General features: G+C 34.8%; 1 protein-coding gene across 4 annotated transcripts in view; it reads left to right on the top strand.

The window, feature by feature from the left end:
- The window catches only part of NCAM2 (neural cell adhesion molecule 2), a 570,634-nt gene that overhangs the window by 438,562 nt on the left and 109,662 nt on the right, over positions 1–22,410 (top strand). For all 4 annotated transcript variants that reach the window (XM_005548903.5, XM_065541469.2, XM_065541470.2 and 1 more), the window contains exons 10-11: positions 3,725–3,912; positions 12,210–12,306. In XM_005548903.5, the coding sequence (XP_005548960.1) occupies positions 3,725–3,912; positions 12,210–12,306 (285 nt within the window). The remainder of the gene's footprint in view (positions 1–3,724; positions 3,913–12,209; positions 12,307–22,410) is intronic.

Below are 22,410 nucleotides of genomic sequence, written 5' to 3'. Positions count from 1 at the left end.
ATAGGTGGGAACTGAACAATGAGATCACTTGGACTTGGGAAGGGGAACATCACACACCGGGGCCTATCATGGGGGGGGGGGATTGCATTGAGAGTTATACCTGATGTAAATGACGAGTTGATGGGTGGGTGTTGATGAGTTGATGGGTGCAGCACGCCAACATGGCACAAGTATACATATGTAACAAACCTGCACGTTATGCACATGTACCCTAGAACTTAAAGTATAATAAAAAAAAAAAAAAAAAAAGAGGTGGCCAAGGGTTGCAGACATCTGAGTGTCAGTGAGGATCCAATGGTGTTGGAAACTTTTTTGTCTTTGGTCAAGTCATGATGCTCCTATAAATATTTAATGAGAAATATGGTTAATTTTTACATACTTTTCCTTTAACCCCAGAATTAGTTTTGAAAATTATATGATTGCTGTCTTTGCATATTATGAGTGTTATAAAATTATTCTAACCTACATGTAAGAATGGATGAAGGCTCCTTAAACAAAAATGGAGTTAGTTATGACAGTTCTTTTGCTGTTTCACTGTAACACTATTACTTCTGAAAATAACTATTTCTATTATTTGTAGTTCTTAAAATATAATATTAAAAAGGGCATTTGAAAATTGTTTGCCACAGAGTATTATGACTGGAAAAGAGGAAGATATTTCACTCTAATATGTGAATGCTTTGAAGAGTGTGTAAGACATAATCTACAACACAATCATAATACAGTTTTACATGGACAATGTCTATTCATATTATCAATATGATTTTTAAAAACTTATTTTTTATTATAAATTATTTCCCTAGTAATGCCTTTTCAATTTGATTTAGAAAGTGGATTGTATATCGTGAGTTTTATGGTGAATTGCCTTGTTCTAATATTCATCACCTAGTGGAAATTCAGTTCAAAGACTTATATATTTCAGTTCCCAGAGCCTGTGTTATGCTTTGTTATCAGCTTCACCCTGCTCAGACACAGGCAGAATTCAGTAATGCAGGCCAGCACTCATCAAGAACTAAGACTTTTCTTAGGTCACAGGTACCAACCACAAATGAACTAGGCTCAGAAAAAAGATTTCAGAGCCAAAGGAGGAATTACAAAAGAAAGTAGAAGGCTTGCATTAAGCAAGTAATCAAGTCAAGAAATCCCATACTGCAGGGGAATGCAGTGATCAGTACTGACTCCAAGTTCACCTCCAAGTCTCAGCAATAAGGAAAAAAAAAAAAAAAAAAAAAGAGGCAGGGAGGGGGCATTTATCAAAACAAGTATAACTTGGTACCAAGTCTAAAGACATGCTTAAAAGTTTCTTTGGTATCTCCTAGTATGGAAAAGATTGGGCTGAAAATAAGCTTATTCTGAATGAAGCATTGAGGAAGGTGACAGATTCAGATCCTGGCATATGTCACTGTTTCATGTGATGCTGGCAATGTAATGTCAGAAATTCATTCAAGGGCAGGGATTTAAGAATAAATGTTCTAGGTCAGACTTCTGTCTGTACAGCTGCCATTTAATTAAATCTAAATAATTTATCATTAGGGATTGTTTCATTGTGATAACAGCTAAAAGAGCATAGTTGCTTGTTTTTAATGTCTATAGACACATTACAAATTTTGTATGTTTGTATATTTTGAATGTTTGCAGTATTCCTTTTCTTACAGTCTATATAGTAATGCACAATTTTTATTAATTATATACTTATTAAGAAGATTTTGGACTCTTAAGATAATACATTTACCACCAAGGACCACTGCATTATTTACCCTCATGTAGTCTCTGTTTGAAAGATACTCAGTTATTAAAATATTTACCAAGTAACCTTTTTTTTTTTGTCGCCCAGGCTGGAGTGCAGTGATGCAATCTTGGCTCATTGCAGCCTCCGTCTCCTGGGTTCAAGTGATTGTCGTGCCTCAGCCTCCCAAGTACCAGGGATTACAGGCACCTTATTGTACAAACATATGCATGTCAATGCCTGCATGTGTATGTAGTAAACTACACCAGAGGCTTCTATAAACATGAAATAATTATTATCCCAGGTAGCTTACATAATTCTTCAGAAAAGCAAATGCCACTTTTTATATGGTCTAGTGCTACCTTATGTATCATAAAAGTGATATGCATGTTTATTTTTAAAATTTGTCCCAGAGTCATTTTAAAGAACTCTTAGAGGTTAAGGAATTTGGAAAGAATTTATCTAGTTCAACTCCCAAATTCTTTAAAGAAGAGAAAAAAAGGCCAAACTGATAAGCAGAAACTCAAGGTCACATCTTTGCTACTTGGCAGAGTTGGCCCTCAATTTTGATGGCAAGTTTAATGCTATTTCCAATACAAAGTTTTGCTTATAAGCACCAGCCACAAATTTTATTTTGTTTTTATCCACTATTGTGTGTGTGTATGTATGTGTGTGCCATCTCCAGACCTTTTTAATTTAGTTGTACATATTTATGGGGTACAATGTGATGTTTTCATATATGTTCAACAGTGTGTACAATGTGATGTTTTCATATATGTCCAACAGTGTGGAATGATTAAATTCTTCACCTCACATACTCAGGACTTTTTGTGATGAGAACATTTGAAATGTACTGTGTTAGCAATTTTGAAACACGTGATACACTAACTGTTGTCATCTTATTGTATAATACATCTCAAAAACTTACTTCTGTTGTCTAACTGAATCTTTGAACCCCTTGGCCAACATCTTTCTATCCCTCTTAACCACCACAGCCTCTGGTAACCACCAATCTACTGCCTTTTTCTATGAATTTGACTGTTTTCGATTCCATATGTATAAATTAGATTATGCAGTATTTGTGTTTCTGTGCCTGGTTTAGTTGTTGCTTAATTTATGACATCTGTGGTTTAGTAAAAATGGGAAATATGGATACTTTAGGGAAAAAATGTTGTTTAGTTGTATTGTGGCCATTCCAACTTAGATTTCATACCTGAGTCTTCAAAATAATTTATACAAAAAAGTGACTATGACTTAAACAAAATGAAAAGTGAGGAAAGAACCATTTATTTTGTTAGATTTTATCCTAAACTCTCACTTTATAAGGTAGTTTGTTCTAGAAATAGTTTCTACACAAGTAGTTATTAACATAATCAATAGATATTTTTTGTCAGATTAGTAAGAGCAGATTTAACTCTGGTTGTCTTACATTTTAATAATTGGTAATTTATGAGTGTTTGTATGTTAATCTTGTTAAACTTATGTGATAAAAGTATTCAAATGACATATATTTTTGTGAGTCCTGATGCCCTATGTTAAATACATGAAATTAGGCCAGGCACAGTGGCTTACGCCTGTAATCCCAGCACTTTGGGAGGCCGAGGTGGGCAGATCACAAGTTCAGGAGATCGAGACCATCCTGGCTAACAGAATGAAACCCCATCTCTACTAAAAATACAAAAAATTAACCAGGCATGGTGGCGGGGGCCTGTAGTCCCAGCTACTCAGGAGGCTAAGGCAGGAGAATGGCGTGAACCCGGGAGGCAGAGCTTGCAGTGAGCTGAGATTGCACCACTGCACTCCAGCCTGGGTGACAGAGGGAGACTCCGTCTCAAAAAACAAACAAACAAACAAACAAAAAAAAAAAAAACAAACATGAAATTAGAATTATGTGGCTTCTTTTTATAGTCAAGCAAAGATTACTAATGCTTATACTACTTAAATGATTATTTAACTTAAAGAAAATGCCTATAATTATTTTATTATATTGTATTACAGATGCCCCCAAGTTCATATCAAACCAAACAATTTATTACTCTTGGGAAGGAAATCCTATCAATATAAGTTGTGATGTGAAATCAAATCCACCAGCATCAATTCACTGGAGAAGAGAGAAATTAGTCTTACCTGCTAAAAACACGACCAATTTAAAGACATATAGTACAGGAAGGAAGATGATATTAGAGGTAAGTCCACGTGTATACTCAAACAATTGTATTATTTTAGCAACTATCTATTATTTCAGAACATATTTAAATATCTTCATATACCTGTATACAATGAGAGAGAGAGAAATCATAGTGTATATATTTTACAGTTATTTACTTAAAGGTCCATTGGATCATGGCTCATTAATGATGAGTGTATGAAAGTCTGTTCACTTATATAGAAGTGTGGCTATATAGCAAAGACCACTATTTTTATGAATGCACTTTTAGGAATGAAAACAATTACATGGCAGGGCGCCATAGCTCACACCTGTAATCCCAGCACTTTGGGAGGCCCGAGGCAGGTGGATCACAAGGTCAGGTGATCCTGGCCAACATGGTGAAACCCCATCTCTACTAAAAATACAAAAATTAGCTGGGTGTGGTGGTGTGCGCCTGTAGTCCCAGCTTCTCGGGAGGCTGAGGCAGGAGAATCGCTTGAATCTGGGAGGTGGAGGTTGCAGTGAGCCGAGATTGTGCCACTGCACTCCAGCCTGGCCACTCCAGCCTGGTAACTGAGCAAGACTCTGTCTCAAAAAAAAAAAAAAAGAAGAAAGAAAAAATATATATATGTATATATATATGGAAAATCTAGGAAGAAAAAATTGGTAATTTAATAGTTATTGAGTGCTACAAATTTGTCTTCAATGTTGATACTTTCATTGATTCTATTATGTGTTATAGCTTTTTTTCTTTTCAGTCTGGCAGGTGTAAATGCTATCCTTTGGATAGATTTTTACAATTCTAGTGTAAATTCCAAAATAAATGAAATTTACTTGTTCATTATCTTTTGTTTTATTACTAAAAATAAGATTTTGTATAATTATTTTTATATTGCAAAGTAATTGGCCTTTAAATACTGTTTGAATAAAATGCTTCTTATTTATTAATTGGAGTGCATGTATGTGTGTATCAACTTCCAAAACATATTAAAAATCTATGAAAATGATCATCACCCTTTCCAAATTATGATGTGGTTAGGAAAATTGGGAATCTTTTCCACACAGTCTTATTTGCTGAAAGGTTGCTACATTTTATTCACTAATTCAGTTTACATAAACTAAGTGAAATGCACGTTTTAGAATACCATCTAATATCCGTATCCGTACTGCATTAACTTAAAGTATCCTCATTGAGGCTGTTTAGACTTAAAAAGAATTGTTTGATAGGAGGATTTAGACATCACATCTGCAAATATTTGCATGGCTGAGTGGTTAGTAATTAAATCACTTTGTCTAAATCAATTTCAATGTAAAGAAGTTTCTTTGAAATTGTTTTAGAAGAACTAACTATTTGTGACTTGACAGGGATGTCAATTTCATAAAAACCTCTGGGCGGTTTTAAACTAAATGTTATGTGTTTTACCTTAGTGAAAAGCTCAGGTTAGATTTAACTTGTTTTGTGTAGGGTGTAGTCTCCTTGAATACCTTAATAAATTACCATGGACAGGATGGTTAAAATCACAGAAATTTACAGTTCTGGAGGGTGGAGGTTCAATATCATGGTGCCTGCAGGGTTGCTTTCTGTAGAGGACCCTTCCCTGAACTTGTACTTGGCCACCTTCTGGCTGTGTCCTCACATGCCCTTTCCTCTGTGCGCACACAGAGTTCTGGTGTCTTCCTCTTGTTTTACAAGGATACCACTCCTGTTGGAGTAGGTCCCACTCTTATTCTCATTTAACCTTAATTGCCTTCTTAAAGATCCTATCTCCAAATTCATTCACACTGGAAGTTAGGGTTTCAGTATATCAATGGGCAGAGTGAGGAGGCGGGCAGTTCAGTCCATAACAAGTGGATTGAAGTTCATGAGTAAATGACAGACTAATGTGTAATTTCTGCTTTGCTTCATCTTGACATTTTTTCGTTCCTCAGCCAACTCATAATTCTCTATATTTAATGTGAAGGAACATTTTATACATACAACATAGTATATAGCTTATGCTATTTAAGCTTCTGCCTGAAGACATCCCTCCGCACTCCAAAATAAAATTAAAAAACAAAAACACAATTTTTGTTTACTTGACACACAGCCAGGTGATCTGTTGGCTAAACCACTGACTTTAAACAGACATGTTTATGTGTATACTCTCACAAATTAAATTTAAATTCTGAATGAAAAATATACATGTGTGACTAACACAACTTGAAAACATAGCATAACAAAAAATAACATAAAAGAGAAAGCAACAATGAGCATTACTAATATTTAATTATTAGTATATACAGTTGCTTGAGACAGTTACTTTTTAATAATGATTGTAAAAGTCATATATGTGCTAATTCTTAAGAATATAAAATGAATATAGAAAAAAGTTTACACTTAACAAATTGTCAGTAATAAATTTATGGAATTGAGTTTAAGTTTTTTTTCTTTAAGTATATATATTCAAACTTAAAATTATGCATTTTAAAATTAACCAAATATTCAATACATTATTTAAGTTACTGCCAATAAATGCATCTGTAAAGGTCAAGATCATCAAAACTTTATTTTTTTAACTGACCACATCCTGAGGAAATTACACAACTTTTCAATATATGGGCAAGCATTGAAAGAAGGAATGGGTTTCTAATAGGCTCGTCGGAATAATATTGTACTTTGCATTGTCTGTATCTTTCTTTCATATCCTAAATAGGGATGCTGACTGTTGTGTCCATGACTTTCTTATCATGGAATATATAGAAGAAATAAATATTTTTAGGTTTAAGTAAAAGTCTAGCAAGCTTGTTTATTAATATTATACACTTAGCTTATATTTAGATATTCAAAACTATATTTGTTACTTCACTATACTCTGTCCAAACCTAATATCATGAATTAATATCAGTATTTTTAGCTGGATACAGATATACCTTGGAGATATTGCAGGTTTAGTTCCAAGAGCACCTCAATAAAGTAAATATCACTATAAAGCCAGTCACACAGGTTTTTGGTTTTTCAATGCATATAAAAGTTATGTTGGCACTATAGTCTATTAAGTGTGCAAAAGCATGATGTATAAAAAGGTCTATGTAACATAACTGAAAAATACTTAGTTACTAAAAATTGCTGGGAATAATTTGAGCTTTAAGCAAGCTGTAATTTTCTTCATTGGTGAAGAGTCTTGTTGCGAGGTTGATGACTGCTTACTGGTCAGAATGTTGATTGCTGAAGGTGGAATTTGCTGTGGCAATTTACTAAAATAAGGCAACAGTGAAGCACTTTGTTAATTAACACTTCCTTTCATGAAAGATCTCTGTGTAGCAGGTGATGCTATAAGGCTAATAACATATAATACTGTTTGTTAGCATTTACCTAGAGCAGGACATCTTTCGAAAATGAAGTCAATCCTCTCAAACCCCGCCACTGCTTTATCAACTAAGCTTATGTAATATTCTAAGTCTTGGGTGATCATTTCAACATTTTTCAAGCATCTTCAGAAGGCGTAAATTCTACCACCAGAAACCACTTTATTTGCTCTTTCATAAAGAGCAATTTCCCATCTGTTAGAGTTTTATCATCAGATTGCAGCAATTCATTCACTTCTTCAGGCTCCATTTCTAATCCTAGCTCTCTATTTCCACCACATCTGCAGTTACTTCCTTCGCTAAAGTCTTGAACCCCTCAAAGTCATCCATGAGGGCTGGAATCAACTTCTTCCAGACTCTTATTAATGTTGACATTTTCACTTTCTCCCATGAGTCACAAGTAATTCTTAATGGCGTCAGCATGGTGAGTCCTTTTCAGAAGATTTTCAATTGACTTTTACTTTTCCCAGATCCCTGAGAGGAATCACTGTTTTATGGCAGCTGTAGCCTTAAATCTTGTATTTCTGTATTTTATTATTATTATCTATTTTTTCTTTTTTGTGAGACAGAGTCTCGCTGTGTCGCCCAGGCTGGAGTGCAGCGGTGCGATCTCGGCTCACTGCAAGCTCCGCCTCCCGGGTTCCCGCCATTCTCCTGCCTCAGCCTCCCGAGTAGCTGGGACTACAGGCGCCGCCACCACGCCCGGCTAATTTTATGTATTTTTAGTAGAGATGGGATTTCACCGTGTTAACCAGGATGGTTTCGATCTCCTGACCCCATAATCCACCCACCTCAGCCTCCCAAAGTGCTGGAATTACAGGCGTGAGCCACCCCACTGGCCACACATTGTATTTCTTAAGTACTAGGACTTGAAAGTTGAACTTACTCCTTGGTCCACAGGCTTCAGAATGGATGTTGGGTTAGCCAGCAGGAAAACAACATTAATATCTTTGTATATGTTCATCAGAGCTCTTGAGTGACTAGGTCCATTTTCAATGCGCACCACTAGTTTGAAGGGAATCTTTTTTTTTTTTTTTTTCTCAGCACTATATCTCAACAGTGGGCTTAAAATAGTCAATAAACCATGCTGTAAACAGATGTCCTGTCAACCAGGCTTAGTTTTCCCATGGGTAGAACACAGGCAGCGTCGATTTAGTGTAATTCTTAAAGACCCTAGGATTGTTATAATGATAAATGAACAATCGCTTGAGCTTAAGTCACTAGCTGTGTTAGCCCCTAACAAGAGATTCAACAGGTCCTTTGAAGTTTGAAGCCTGCCCTTTACATCTCATCTCTAGCTATAAAAGTCCAGATGGCATCTTCTTGCAATGGAAAACTGTTTCATCTATTTTAAATTCTATTTTTTAGTATAGTCACTTCCGTCAATGATCTTAACTCAATCTTCTGGATAACGTGCTACAGCTTCTACATCAGCATTTACTGCTCCACCTTGTATTTTTAATGTTATAAAGATGGCTTCTTCCCTTAAGCCTCATGAACTAACCCCTGCCAGCTTCAAACTCTTCTTCTGCAGCTTCCTCACCTCTGTCAGCCTTCATTGAATTGAGGTGTGTTAGGTCTTTGCTCTGGCTTAGGCTTTGGCTTAAGGAAGTATTGTGGTTGGGTTTGTCTTCTACCCAGACCAATAAAATATTTCTCCATAACATGAGTAAAGCTGTTTAGCTTTCTTATCATTTGTGTGTCCACTAGTGTAGTACTTTTGACTTTTTTCAGGAACTATCTCTTCACATTTACCACTTGGCTGTTTATTGCAATAGGCTTCTGTTTTAGCCTATCTTGGTTTTGCCATGCCTTCCTCACTAAGCTTAATCACTAAGCTTCCTCACTTAAGCTTTTGATTTAATGTGGGAGATTGTGACTCTTCCTTTAACCTGAACACTTAGAGGCCATTGTAGGATTATGATTTGGCCTAATTTTAATATTATTGTGTCTCACAGAATAAGGAAGCTAAAGAGGAGGGAGAGAGAGATGGAAGTATGGCCAGTCAGTGGAACAGTCAGAATACACATTTATCAATTAAGTTCACTGTCTTAGGGGCATAGTTTGTGGTTCCCCAAAACAGTTACACTAGCACCATCGAAGATTACTGATCACAGATCACCATAGCAAATTTAATAATAATGCAAAGTTTAAAATATTGAGAGAATTACCAAAAAGTCAGAGAGACAGGACATGGGTAACTGTTGCTGAAAAAATGGTGCTGCCAGCTAGAATGGCGATCATTAAAAAGTCAGAAACAGCAGGTGCTGGAGAGGATGTGGAGAAATAGGAACACTTTTACGCTGTTGGTGGGACTGTAAACTAGTTCAACCATTGTGGAAGACAGTGTAGCAATTCCTCAAGGACCTAGTACTAGAAATACCATTTGACCCAGCCATCCCATTACTGGGTATATACTCAAAGGATTATAAATCATGCTGCTATAAAGTCACATGCACACGTATTTTTATTGCGGCACTATTCACAATGGTAAAGACTTGGAACCAACCCCAATGTCCATCAATGACAGACTGGATTAAGAAAATGTGACACATATACACCATGGAATACTATGCAGCCATAAAAAGGATGAGCTCATGTCCTTTGTAGGGACATGGATGCAGCTGGAAACGATCATATACCAAAACAAATACCGCATGTTTTTATATACAGAAATATACAGAATATACAGAAAACCAAATACCGCATGTTCTCACTCATAGGTGGGAATTGAACAATGAGAACACTTGGACACAAGAAGGGGAACATCACACACTGGGGCCTGTTGTGGGGTGGGGGAGGGGGGAGGGATAGCATTAGGAGATATACCTAATGTAAATGACGAGTTAATGGGTACAGCACACCAACATGGCACATGTATACATATGTAACAAACCTGCACGTTGTGCACATGTACCCTAGAACATCAAGTGTAAAAAAGCAAATGGTGCTGATAGATTGCTTGAATGCAGGATCGCCACAAACCTTCAATTTGTAAAAAGAAAAAAAACAAACACCATCTTTCAAGCACGATAAAAACAGACACAATAAAACAGGTATGCCTGTATTTAAATATGAAGAAGTAGTTTTATCAGTAGATGTTTCTAGTAGATGTTTATCAGTAAATGTTTACCAGTAGATGTTTCTTGATTAATATTTTCAATGCTTTGCACTTTTTAAACATTTAAATATTTTTACTTGATGTTTTATAATATACCCTTGTCATCTTATATTTTCATACAATTATATAACATTTCATTGTGCTGGGTTTAAGTGTAAAACCACTATTGGACTTTGGTTTTATGTTGCTTTCCTAGAATACATCAAATAAGCTTCAGGGTACATGATTTGGCCAGATTATATCTAGAGCATGTGTGCGGGTGTGTGTGTGTGTGTGTGTGTGTGTGTGTATGTGTATGTGTGTGTGAATCTATGCCATGATGGGTGTTTTCTTTATTTATTAAGCATACAACATGATAAAAGATTCCTTATTTAAGATAAACTTTTATCTGTTGATAGCTGAATTCCCAAGAACACCACCAAAAAAAAAAAAAGAATTGAGCTTTTAAGAAATTGTTCCAATGAAAATGGCTCTACTTAAATTATTAATCTTAAGGAGCTGTGTAATAGTCACGTTTCTTTGTTGTGGCTATCCTGTCTTGGCATTGTATTGATTCAGTGAACACATTCTTCTCTGTTGAATTTGCAAATAACTTTCTCATATGCATGTAGAATAAGAATTTTTGGTTAAATCCATTTCTCATTGGAACAATTAGTTTAGAGTTAAAACAGCCTTGCTTATTAAAAGCTACACATAAGAAAAAGGAATATTTTAATCACTTAGCAGTAATTATGTAAGAGCTGTTACAAATGCTAAGCTCATTCCTATGATTGTTTCTAGATGGACAGCTGACTAGAAAATGAATGACACAGCTTTTCTGTACTCTTTCAGAATTATCATCTTCAATGGACCTCAAAATTGCACTCTTAGTTAATAGCCTCCCATTACCACAAAATCATTTTTCCCTCTTTTGGGATAGAGTTGAAATTAACAGCAACTCTTGTAAGCATATTCTCTCTTAATAATAGTTACAGAGATTGAAAATTATATCTATTACTATCATCAAATCTCTTATCTAAATTGATACTTCAGAATTTCTGTACATTAGAATTACAGGGTTTGTCTCAGTGTTCACCAATAGAATCCCTAAAGGTTAACTTAATTATGGATTTCAAATGTGTAAGGATAGAGGTCAGCTATTTTCTACCTAGACTGAAAAAAGAATGATAGGAATTGAACAGAAATGCAGGCAAGATACTGTTATTAGATAGCGAGAAAAAGTACCTGTCTATAAGTATTGTTGCAAAGAGCAACATTTTCTTGCACAATATGTTCCTGGAAAGATTTCTTTAAGAATGATCCTTCCTCCTTCATTACTATTATATGTTCAATAACTCAAAACAGGGAGAGAAATATCACATATTTGGAGCCTTTCTTGAACTTTAAAGCAAACTGGTCTGAGGCCAAAACGTAGAAAACAGTTAACAATGCTTTTATTACAAGCTTCCTGTTTTCAAGTTTACACCTACATTGACTGCAAACTATATATATATATATATATATACACACACACACACACACACACATTTCAAACTGTGTGTGTACTACTTTCTGAGCTTTACATATATGTAGATCTATTGGTTTTGCTATTTAATAGATACATCAAAGTGGTGCCATTTGTTTACTTAATGAATTAATAGATAAATTCTGATTTGCCTAGTCCTATGGATATTATAGGCCCATGGATATATCATAAAAGGATTTATATTATTTAGTAATGCTTACTTGATAAAGAAAATTAAAAATATATGGTAAGGAGTTGTTGGGTAAAAAAATGAAACATGTGAAAGTGGTAGTCATACTGGGGTTTATTTTAAAACTTCTGTGATGTTTTAGAATTGTAACTTTTGTTATTATAATTATTTCAGATTGCACCTACATCTGACAATGACTTTGGACGCTATAATTGCACAGCCACTAATCGCATAGGAACAAGATTTCAAGAATACATTCTTGCTTTGGCTGGTAAGTGTAGCACAATACTTTGTGAGATCTCACACAATATTTCTGAAAGCAAATGAAAATTTCAGTTGATAAAGTAGTCTCATTTATATGTGGGAGATAAAACAATGGATCTCTTGGAGGTATCTGGTAGACTGTGGTTACCAGAGGCTTGGTAGTGTATTGGGAAGGAGGGTATACAGAGAGGTTACTCGAGGAGCACAAAACTACAGTTGATTACAAAGAATAAGATATACTGTTCAGTAGTACAATAGGGCTATAATAGTTAGCAATGAGTTATTGTATATTTCAGAATAGAAGGATAGATTTGGAATGTTCCAAACACAAAGAAATGACAAATGTGTGAAAGAACAGACATGCCAGTTACTCAGATTTGATCATTATATGTTGTCTGCTTATATCAAATTGTCACATGTTCCCTGTAAATATGTTCAACAATTTTGCATCCATAAAAATTTTCCAAAACCTTAGACTTCAGCGTGTCTATAAGAAAAATATGAACTTCCAAAAAGTGGGTGTCGTGTAATTTTAAATGTTAGCAAAAATATCTTTTACATTTTTATAAGTAACAATAGAGATTGCTTCATTGTGTCTGCTATACAGTGAGCACACAGAATGTATTTACTCATCAGGATTGACTTTAAACCCTGATTCAAATCCCTCCAACTTTAAAATTGAGATATCTGTGAAAGAAATAGAGAACATATGTTTTAAGAAATTAAATTATATTTCAAATAAAGACAGAATCCTGACAAAAAAATTAAAAATCAAAACACTCTGAGAAAAAATGAACTGTAATTGATATATATTAAACTTTTAGTCTTGAAAGTACAAATAGCTATCTTACTTCTGAAGGAAAATAGAAAATTGAAGGTTGCATAAATGTGGTGAAAATGTTTTATTTTGTGTGTATATATATATATATGTTAATATTCTAGTTTTACCTCTAAAGCTTAAAGATATAGAAATACTAACAGATAGAATAAAAAATTCAGGAAAACCAGAAAGCCAGATATTGTTTACTTATTTATAAAATTTGCCACTATGTTTTACAAGACTGGTGAGGAATCCTAAAATACATTTTAAAAAATAGTTTATAGGCCGGGCGCGGTAGCTCACACCTATAATCCCAGCACTTTGGGAGGCCGAGGCGGGCGGATCACGAGGTCAGGAGATCTAGACCATCCTGGCTGATATGGTGAACCCCCGTCTCTACTAAAAATACAAAAAAAAAATTAGCCTGGCGTGGTGGCGGGTGCCTGTAAGTCCCAGCTACTCGGGAGGCTAAGGGAGGAGAATTGCTTGAAACTGGGAGGCGGAGGTTGCAGTGAGCCGAGATCGCACCACTGCACTCCAGTCTGGGCGATAGTGCAAGACTCCATCTCAAAAAAAAAAAAAAGTTTATATAGCTCAAATGGAAAAAATGTGATTTACAGTCTTCTAAGAGTAAGTAAAGTAATATCAGAAAATTATTGTAATATTATATTTTAACAGACTTAAAAGCTTCTGTAAAGAAATTTTAAAACCTTTTCAGGTAGAGATTTTATGTATAACTTTAATTTTATATTAAATTCAGAAAGATGTTCATTTTTACTGCTATATAGATATATTGTAAATATTAATATCATTAATCATAAAGGCCACGAAGGGAACTTTTTAAGCTAATAATGTCAAATTATTATTTAACTTAGATAAGCTGCTATTCTCCAATTCAAATTTTACCACATTGATAGAGAAGGGAGAAAAGAGATTACATGGGAAGAATTGACAGAAGAAGGCAGGGAGAAAAAAAATCAAGATGAGAGTTTAGAAATGTGAAGAAACTGTTATACAAGCAAATTAAATTATAAGAAAATGAAGTGTGCTAAGTCTCACCAAAATGCATTGATAATAAATTGAAGAATCAACTATACTAATAAGAAGCATTCACTACTCAAATTAATTCCAAGCTTTTGGAAGTTATGCAACTTTTATTTAAATTAGTATATAATTTTATAAATAATTAGATATAGGATCAATATATGTGTATATATATGTATATATAATGTTATTAATATTGATCCAGTATTGTATATTGCCATTTTATAAATGATGTGTTTTTCCATTAGGTACAACTTAATAAATGACCAGAATTTTGGGGAGGGTGTATTAATACTTGGTATTTAAAACATTATGTTGATTAGGTTTAAATAATTCCATGAAATTCACAGGTAATGTTTAATGTGCACGCACCTTCATATCTCATGATACTGACTGCAATATTGTTCATTGAAAAATATATTTTACTCCTATCCTTCTAGTGAATATATTAAATTAGAGAGTTTTCTTCTGTCCAACCATAATAAAAATTAAAGTTTTGCATTAAAGCTGAGTTAGAAAATATTGGAAAACTTTTTTGAATATTATTCTGCAATTCTGCTAATATTCCAAACTTTATACAATTCCAGGCTAAGAATTTGTTTTAGAAGAAGGTGGATTCAATTGAAATTGTAATGAAGATCTAAAAATGATTCAGACACTCAGCCTTAGATAGGAAACATACATTTAAACATCAACATTTATAAATACGATTTATGTTATGGGACTGTTCTTTAATACTAATATTTGGTAGAAAACTTAATCTGTCCTGCAGCATCCAAACACTGAAACTGTACTGTGATTTTAAATAAGATGTAAGATATATATACATAAAAAATATAAATATTTCCAAATATATGAAGCTACCACAGTTCAAGATTTCATTGGCTTATTTGCCTTGTAAAAGGTCAAGATTATTTGGCATATGGTATTTTAGAGTGTAACAGAATACCTTACTTCCAAAGGGAATAAATTAAGAGCCAAAATTTAGTGTGAAATTTTTGTACACATTCAGTGGTAATATAGGAAAAATTTACTTTTTCAGCGTTCAAAAATCTTTTTACTTTTTCCTCCCATTTGTCCTCCTTTCCTTCTTACTCCCTTACGTTTTCCCTTTTTAATAATTCAGCCCTACATCGGAACGAGGTAGGCATCTGTGTGGGAGTAGGGTGAAGCACAGAAGCCTGGCATGGGGTGTCAAAGCCTGAGCAGAGTGAATGGAGTGGAAGGCGTGTTGCAGGGGTCCAGTGTTGCGATCCAGGCAGGGTAAAAAGAGTGCCCACGTGCCAAGACAGAAACAGCAACCCAAAGAGGCTTGTTGGAGGCCATTCACCTAAGTGAAATAATTCAAAAACAGAAATTCAAATACCGCATGTTCTCACTTGTAAGTGGGAGCAAAACAGTGTGTACACACATGGAAAAATAGACACTGGAGACTTCCAAAGGTGGGATGCTGGGAGAGAGATGAAGACTGAAACATTACTTGTTGGGTGCAATGTTCAATATTCAGGTGATAGACACACTAAAAGCCCAAACTTTACTAGTACATAATATGTGATTGTAACAAAACCCCCTAAACCTATAAAAAATAATATAAAAATGAAGTATTTTTGAAATGGAAATAAAATAAGTATATATATTTGGTTTAAGTCAGATAACCCTAAGCAAGGACTTTCCATTAAACTCTGACTTCCTATTAATGAGCAAGAGTTGGTGTAGTCTTCTTTTACCTATCTCCTCTGTCTTTAGAAAATTGGGAAAAAAATGTAATCTTTCTATGTTGTTATAGAAATATGAAATATTCCACGTACATGCTTGACAATTTTGTTTTCTTAACTTTTAGTCAAAATATTAACTAGAAATATAGGAGAGACAAATATGTATATGTTTTAAGACTTCACCATAAAATTGGGTTTTAAAATGTACCTCCTAGGTGTTGATCCTGCTTTCTAGTGGGAAACATTCTCTGTTTGGATTGAAGTACATATCTTGAATCAAATTAAAGTTGTACAGCTCGTAAGGCTAAATAAAAGTTTGACTATATAGTGTTATTTGTTCCTTACAGTTTTCTACTTCCAAAAGATGATTATCTGAAAAGGCATTCTGTATATTTATATGCATGTGTATTATTTCTTTTTTTGAAAAATCATTACCCTACATTTTAAATATTATTATCAAGTAATTGATAATATATTATTATCAAGTACTCAATAATTTATTATCGAGTAATTGATAATATAATATTATCAATATATTTCATTTATATATTTTTAAATTTCTTAATTCATTTCATCATTGTTATATTTTTTAACTGATGAACTTTTTTATATTACACCTTAATCCTAAATATAATAATCCCAACTTTGTTTCATTAATTGATGCACCTTTTCGATAAAGTCACCTTCTCCTGGGCAATGTGATGGGAGGGACTTGGCTGTAAGCTGTCATCAGGTAGTATGTCCAGCCCCTGGGGAATGAGAGCCTCAGCTCTCTAGGAGTTTCTGTGCAGTCATTCCAAGATTTACCTAATAACAGTATTGTGACAACTAAGTGAGTTAATGCATTCAAATAACCAGCACATGGCAAGTATTCAACAAAGATTAGGTAGGTATTATTATGGCATAATGATAGTTCTTATTGGTCACTTTTCTTTTAGATAGAAGTCAGTACCTTGATGCCTCTTTAGTTATTATACATAAATCTAGACATCAAGGACCAAGGCATAGTAAAATGAGATAATGACCTTACTTATTCTGAACATTATACTTCTATTAAATAATATAAAATTCATTTGACTTTTGTCATTTTTTTCCATTTAGGAGTTCGTCCTACCGATTTTTTACACAAACTGCTATTAAGAGAGGCCTCTGATACTGTGCTTCACAATTCATTTTTTTAACCTCAGTTCAGGACTCTCTACTTACCCCTATTAAATCTCATCGTGTCAGTTTTGACTCACTTTTTAACCTACTGAAACCCTGTCAAATTCAATATTTTAGCTCTTTTTTTCAGAATTAATTTAAGTCACAAGTACAGTACCGTGAAGCACTCATCTGTATTTTCACCTAAGTCAGGATAAGCCTGTGTCGGTCATCCTTGAGAACAGAGATCTGCTTACAGGTTAAACTGGATCAATTGAATAGATTTCTAAAGATATGGAATTATGGCCGATCTACTGGTCCGTGTACCCAGATTTTATCTTAGCCAGACCCATGCTCCATAACACTTGAAAGCATGTTAAAATTAGTTCATTTGGTATCACCCTTTCTTCACCTAAATATAATGCCAGGTTTCTTTATAACATAATCAGTTTTATTATCTAGCCTGGAAAAGTCTACATCTGGATTTTTTTTTTAAACTCATTAAGCAAACAGTGATATTCAGAAACTATTCATAACATATTCTTGATTTTCTCATTCTCATATTGTTATGAAGAAAAGGAAATCGGGATAACTTGACATTATTTTCAGAGAATCCATGTTTGCATCAATGCCTAATCACTTTTTAATTCATTCACTCAAAAAATAGTGAATTTCTAGTAGGTGCCAGACATTGTTCTAGATCTTAGGAATCTGAAGATAAATAATGTATGGAATCTGGTCTTTACCCATAAGTTAGAGTTCAAAAGATATAAGGTTGCTGTAGAAATGCGAATCAAAGGTTTGGGAGAATAAAAATGAATTCTGACTGGAGTTCTTGGAAAAGGCTCTCAAAAGGTGTCAACTTTTGAATTGAGTCTGAAAGAGGGAGTAGAAACAGGTCCAGAGAAGAAGAAAGGGAAAGACTGAAAGAAACATCAAGGTTACACTTGTACATAGGCACTATGCTCTGAAAGGATAGGTACTGTTAATGAGTAAGGCATTTAATGAAAGACTGGAAGGGTATATTGTGTGAGAAGACCCATGTTGGTAATGTGAATAGAGAGGTAGAGAGAAATTAAGTTATAGATCTTAAAAGCATTCATCATGTTGGCAGGGCAAGGTGGCTTATGCCTGTAATACAAGCACTTTGGGAAGCCGAAGCGGGCGAATCATCTAAGGTCAGGAGTTTGAGACCAGCCTGGTCAACATGTTGAAGCCCCGTCTCTAATAAAATACAAAAACAACAACATCAAAAAAATTAGCCAGGTGTGGTGGTGAGTGCCTGTAATTCCAGCGACTCAGGAGGCTGAGGCAGGATAATTGCTTGAACCCAGGAGGCGGAGGTGGCAGTGTGAGCCAAAATCATGCCATTGCACTCCAGCCTGGGCGACAAAAGCGAGACTCATCCTCCTCCTCCTCAAATAATAATAATAATAATTCATCATATTTACATTCTGTCTGGTATACAATGAGGGATTCTATGGAGAATATTAGAGGTAAAAATGGGAAAATCAAGATCAGATCTCTGGACTACTTCAGTTTAATCCATGGACTTGTAAGGACAAAAAAATAAAAGAAATTATTCAGGGAGATAGTGTATCTACTTTGAAGGATAAATGTAAATATAATTGGTGAATTACTGTGAAAAAAATCTAAATAATAATTTGGATTTGGCAGTTGGTAAAAACTAGGTGAGTAGTGAAATGAGAAGGAATTTACAGCATTCAGATGTATTGCAGGTGGGCTATAATATATTAAGCTCACAATTTTTCTTGCTCTGTTCTGGATGCTATAGCAAAATATATTAGACTCTGTAATGTATTAGCAACATAAATATATTGCTCACGGTTCTAGAGGCTGGGAAATTCAAGATCAAGGCACCATCAGATTTGGGTTTTGGTGCACGTTGAATAACCGAATTGTTTTTTATAGATGGTGCCTTCTGTGTGTCCTTACATAGTGAAAGGGGCAAACATACTTCATTCAGCCTCTTTTATGGGGGCACTAATTTTATTCATGAGGGTAGATGTCTTATGACTTTATTACATCCCAAAAGACCCCAACTCTTAATAATATATTCAACATATAAAATTTGGAGGGAAGCCAGCATTCAAACCACAGCATAATCGAAACAAGAAAAATGTATATAAAACCTTATGGAAGTAAGGTAGTCACTCAAAACAGAAGTAGATAGAACCTATCTCAGCACAGAAGTCCCTGAGTTGCAAACAATTATGGTGACACTGCATGTAACAGTGTTACTGGATCTAGTAAATTCAGTTACTTATGTTCCAATTCTTTTAGTATTTGAGACTTTTACCAGATAGAAATTGATGAGGAAATCAAGCAGAAACTGATTTATTATAAAGAACAAACTGGTTATAAAATCACTGGAAAGGCAGAGAAAAGACCAAAGATAGCCACCAATATTCTACCTTCAAGGTCACAAAATAGCATAAGCGTGGTCCACATGTGAGGTCTGCAGTGACTAACTAGAGGTCAGGGAGCCCTGCTGCCAGGTTACCCCTCAGCTGATAATCACAGCCACAGCACTCCAGAAACTGGATGAATAGGCTGCTGAGTGGGAGTTCGGATGCTTCCCTCATTCATATCTGCAGAGCTTCTTGTCCATGTGCACCTCCTGAGAAAAGTGGGACTGACATTCACACCCCTCCGGCAATTCCAAACTATATACACGTGCTTTTCATTCTAGGTTCACTACAGGAAACTTAGAACCATAGCAGCAAGTAAGTCTAGGAAAAGAAGATTTTAGCCTGTAATTTCTTATGATGAACAGGAGTATCTGAAATCATAGAATTTGAATCTGTGTGTTAATAGAAAAATATCTAGGATACAGTTTAAAACACCATTCTGAAATAATATTCATGATAGCGCTTCCTTTTGAAAGAGGGTTTACAAAAATCAGACTCTTCAGATTCCTGGATCTAAGTTCAGCAACACCACAGCCTCATATGTGGAAAAAGAGCACAGTTAGTGTCTATGAACCATGCATGCTAGGAGACCAAATTCTCAGAAATAAAGATGTTGGGGCAGAAATTAGAAATAATCTATTGAAACACAGCAACGAGGAACAAAGGAAGAGTATGTTTCCTGAGAAGAGGGTGGGATTGAAAAAAAAAAAAAAGAGATCTTTATAATTCATAGTAATAACACTGAGAAGAAAGAATAAAATTCCAAAGAAGAAGAAAAAGGAAGAGAAGAGCTATCTGATAAAAGAAGAGCTATCTGATAAAAAATGGAGAAGACAAAAGGAAAAAACATGTCATTCACAGATGGAGGGTTTAGTCTTGGAAAATGAGAAGATAGACTTCCATTATCAGTTAATCAAGATGTGATAGCTCTCCAAGACATTGATTACATTGAAGCATTACTCACTGTAGCCAAGATAGCCAAGATATAAAGATGTACAGCATGATCTCACTTATATGTGGAATTCTAAAACAGTGGAACTAATAGAAACAGAGAGAAAAATGGTAGTTGCCAGGGGCTGGGGAGTGGGAGAAATGGGAAGGTGTTGGACAAAGATTAAAAAGTTTCAGTTATGTAAGATGAAGAACTTCTGGGAGTTTAATATACACAAGTTCATTCAGTGACACCAGAGATTGTATCCATCTGACTCCTAGGTCATGGCACCAACTCCTTGCCATTACACAGCTCAAAAACTTCTGAGCTGAACATCGTATTGTACCCATTACCTACCATTTGACTAAAACATTGATACATGTCAGTGGATACAAAAGTATGTAATAGAAGGAGGCTGATGATCAGGGAGGGATAGAAAAAGTACAATGACTGACATTTGCTAAGAATTTTAATGTATTCTAGGGTCTAAGTGCTCAACATTACTTGATATTTCCAACAACACTAGCAGCAGTACTATTCTTATCTCCATTCGAGAGGGAAAACTACTGCAATGTGAAAAGATTAAGTGACTTGTCCAAGGCAGTAGTTGACGAAAGTGGCAAGGCCGGGCCTTGAATCCATAGACTCCCAGGACATACATATCCAGTCTTTTAATCCAACAGTTTACCAGCACCATTAGAGGTGAAGAGAAAGGGTAACTAAACAAATAAGTATATGCACAATTGGTTTTCTATTCATTTATTCATTCATTGAGTGGTGAATGGTATTCATCAATTTTTGGGATATAAGATGCTAGGAAATAGTTTAGAAAAATATGGTAACAATGAAGGGATAACAGTGTGTGAAACTGAGCATCCGATGAGCCTCAGTTGAAATATTGAGCTGTGTCTGAAAGTCTTTTAGAATAGATCCATATCTTTGCATACACCCAGTGCATTAGATAAGCCAGGATCCTGAGCATGAGACTGAAAAGACCGAGACTAATGTTGTAATGAAAATGAAGCTCCTGAATACCATTCCCAGGAAAGTGATGTGATCAGAGTGGTTCTTTACAAAGATTGATTTTGCATTTGCATGCCTCATGCATTGATGTTTTTATTGGACATCCAGTAGAAAAGGAAGCCAAGAGCCACTAATGGCATTACAGGAAAAGTCAGAAAGGGCCAGGGCTTGGGAGGTAACAGAGGAAATGGGAAGGAAGAAATGGATACAAGAATTATAATGCAGGAATTATTAAAATAGTGTTTGACTGATTGTGATGTATATGATAGATAGGAATCAAGGGTGAAGGCAATTACAGAACAATCCAGAAAGTGAAGAGAAGAATTAGAGATGTTGATTCTAGGCACATCTGACACTATTCACTTAGACATGTTCTGTATCTTTGTATATTATTTTTCATTACTGAAATATTTAATTCATCAAGTATTTCCTGAGAACTTAGTATATTCCAGTCACTTTGTTCTATGTTACATGTATCTATATGTATAAATGGATGTGTGTGAATGTGTGTTTTTAAAATGTTTTCTCTTTCCTCAAGAAACTTAAAATTTAGTAGTCAGTTGACAGTTGGACTTACAAAACCAAAATGTAAAAAATGTTTAGAAAGAGAATGAAATTCATAAGCATGCTTTTGCTTTAAAAGAAATAATAGAAATAAGAGGTCAGTGGAAAATCATATGAATGAAAGGCTACAGTAAGTGTCAGCAGATCTGAAAATGGATTGTATAGTTAGAAGAGACAAGCCACTGGCCCATATTTTGATGATAGTGGCTTTGTGCTGAAAGAAAAAAAAGTCTCTTCTTTCTCTGCAGGTGCACCATGTCAGGGTGCACAGTTGGTGAACGGTGCAACTTCTGCAGTCAGAGTAAAAACAATCATGTTTATACTATATATTCAAAGATGGAAGCCCAAGAGGATAATATCTCCCTCTCATTCCCCAGAATATACTGCCTTCACTTTTGACACATATCCCCAAACTGGAGTGTAATGCCTATGACATCCA

The sequence above is a fragment of the Macaca fascicularis genome, chromosome 3, assembly GCF_037993035.2.
Source record: "Macaca fascicularis isolate 582-1 chromosome 3, T2T-MFA8v1.1".
Lineage (NCBI taxonomy): Eukaryota > Metazoa > Chordata > Mammalia > Primates > Cercopithecidae > Macaca > Macaca fascicularis.
Note: the sequence above shows the minus strand (reverse complement) of the source record. Positions and strands in the feature narration are given on the sequence as shown.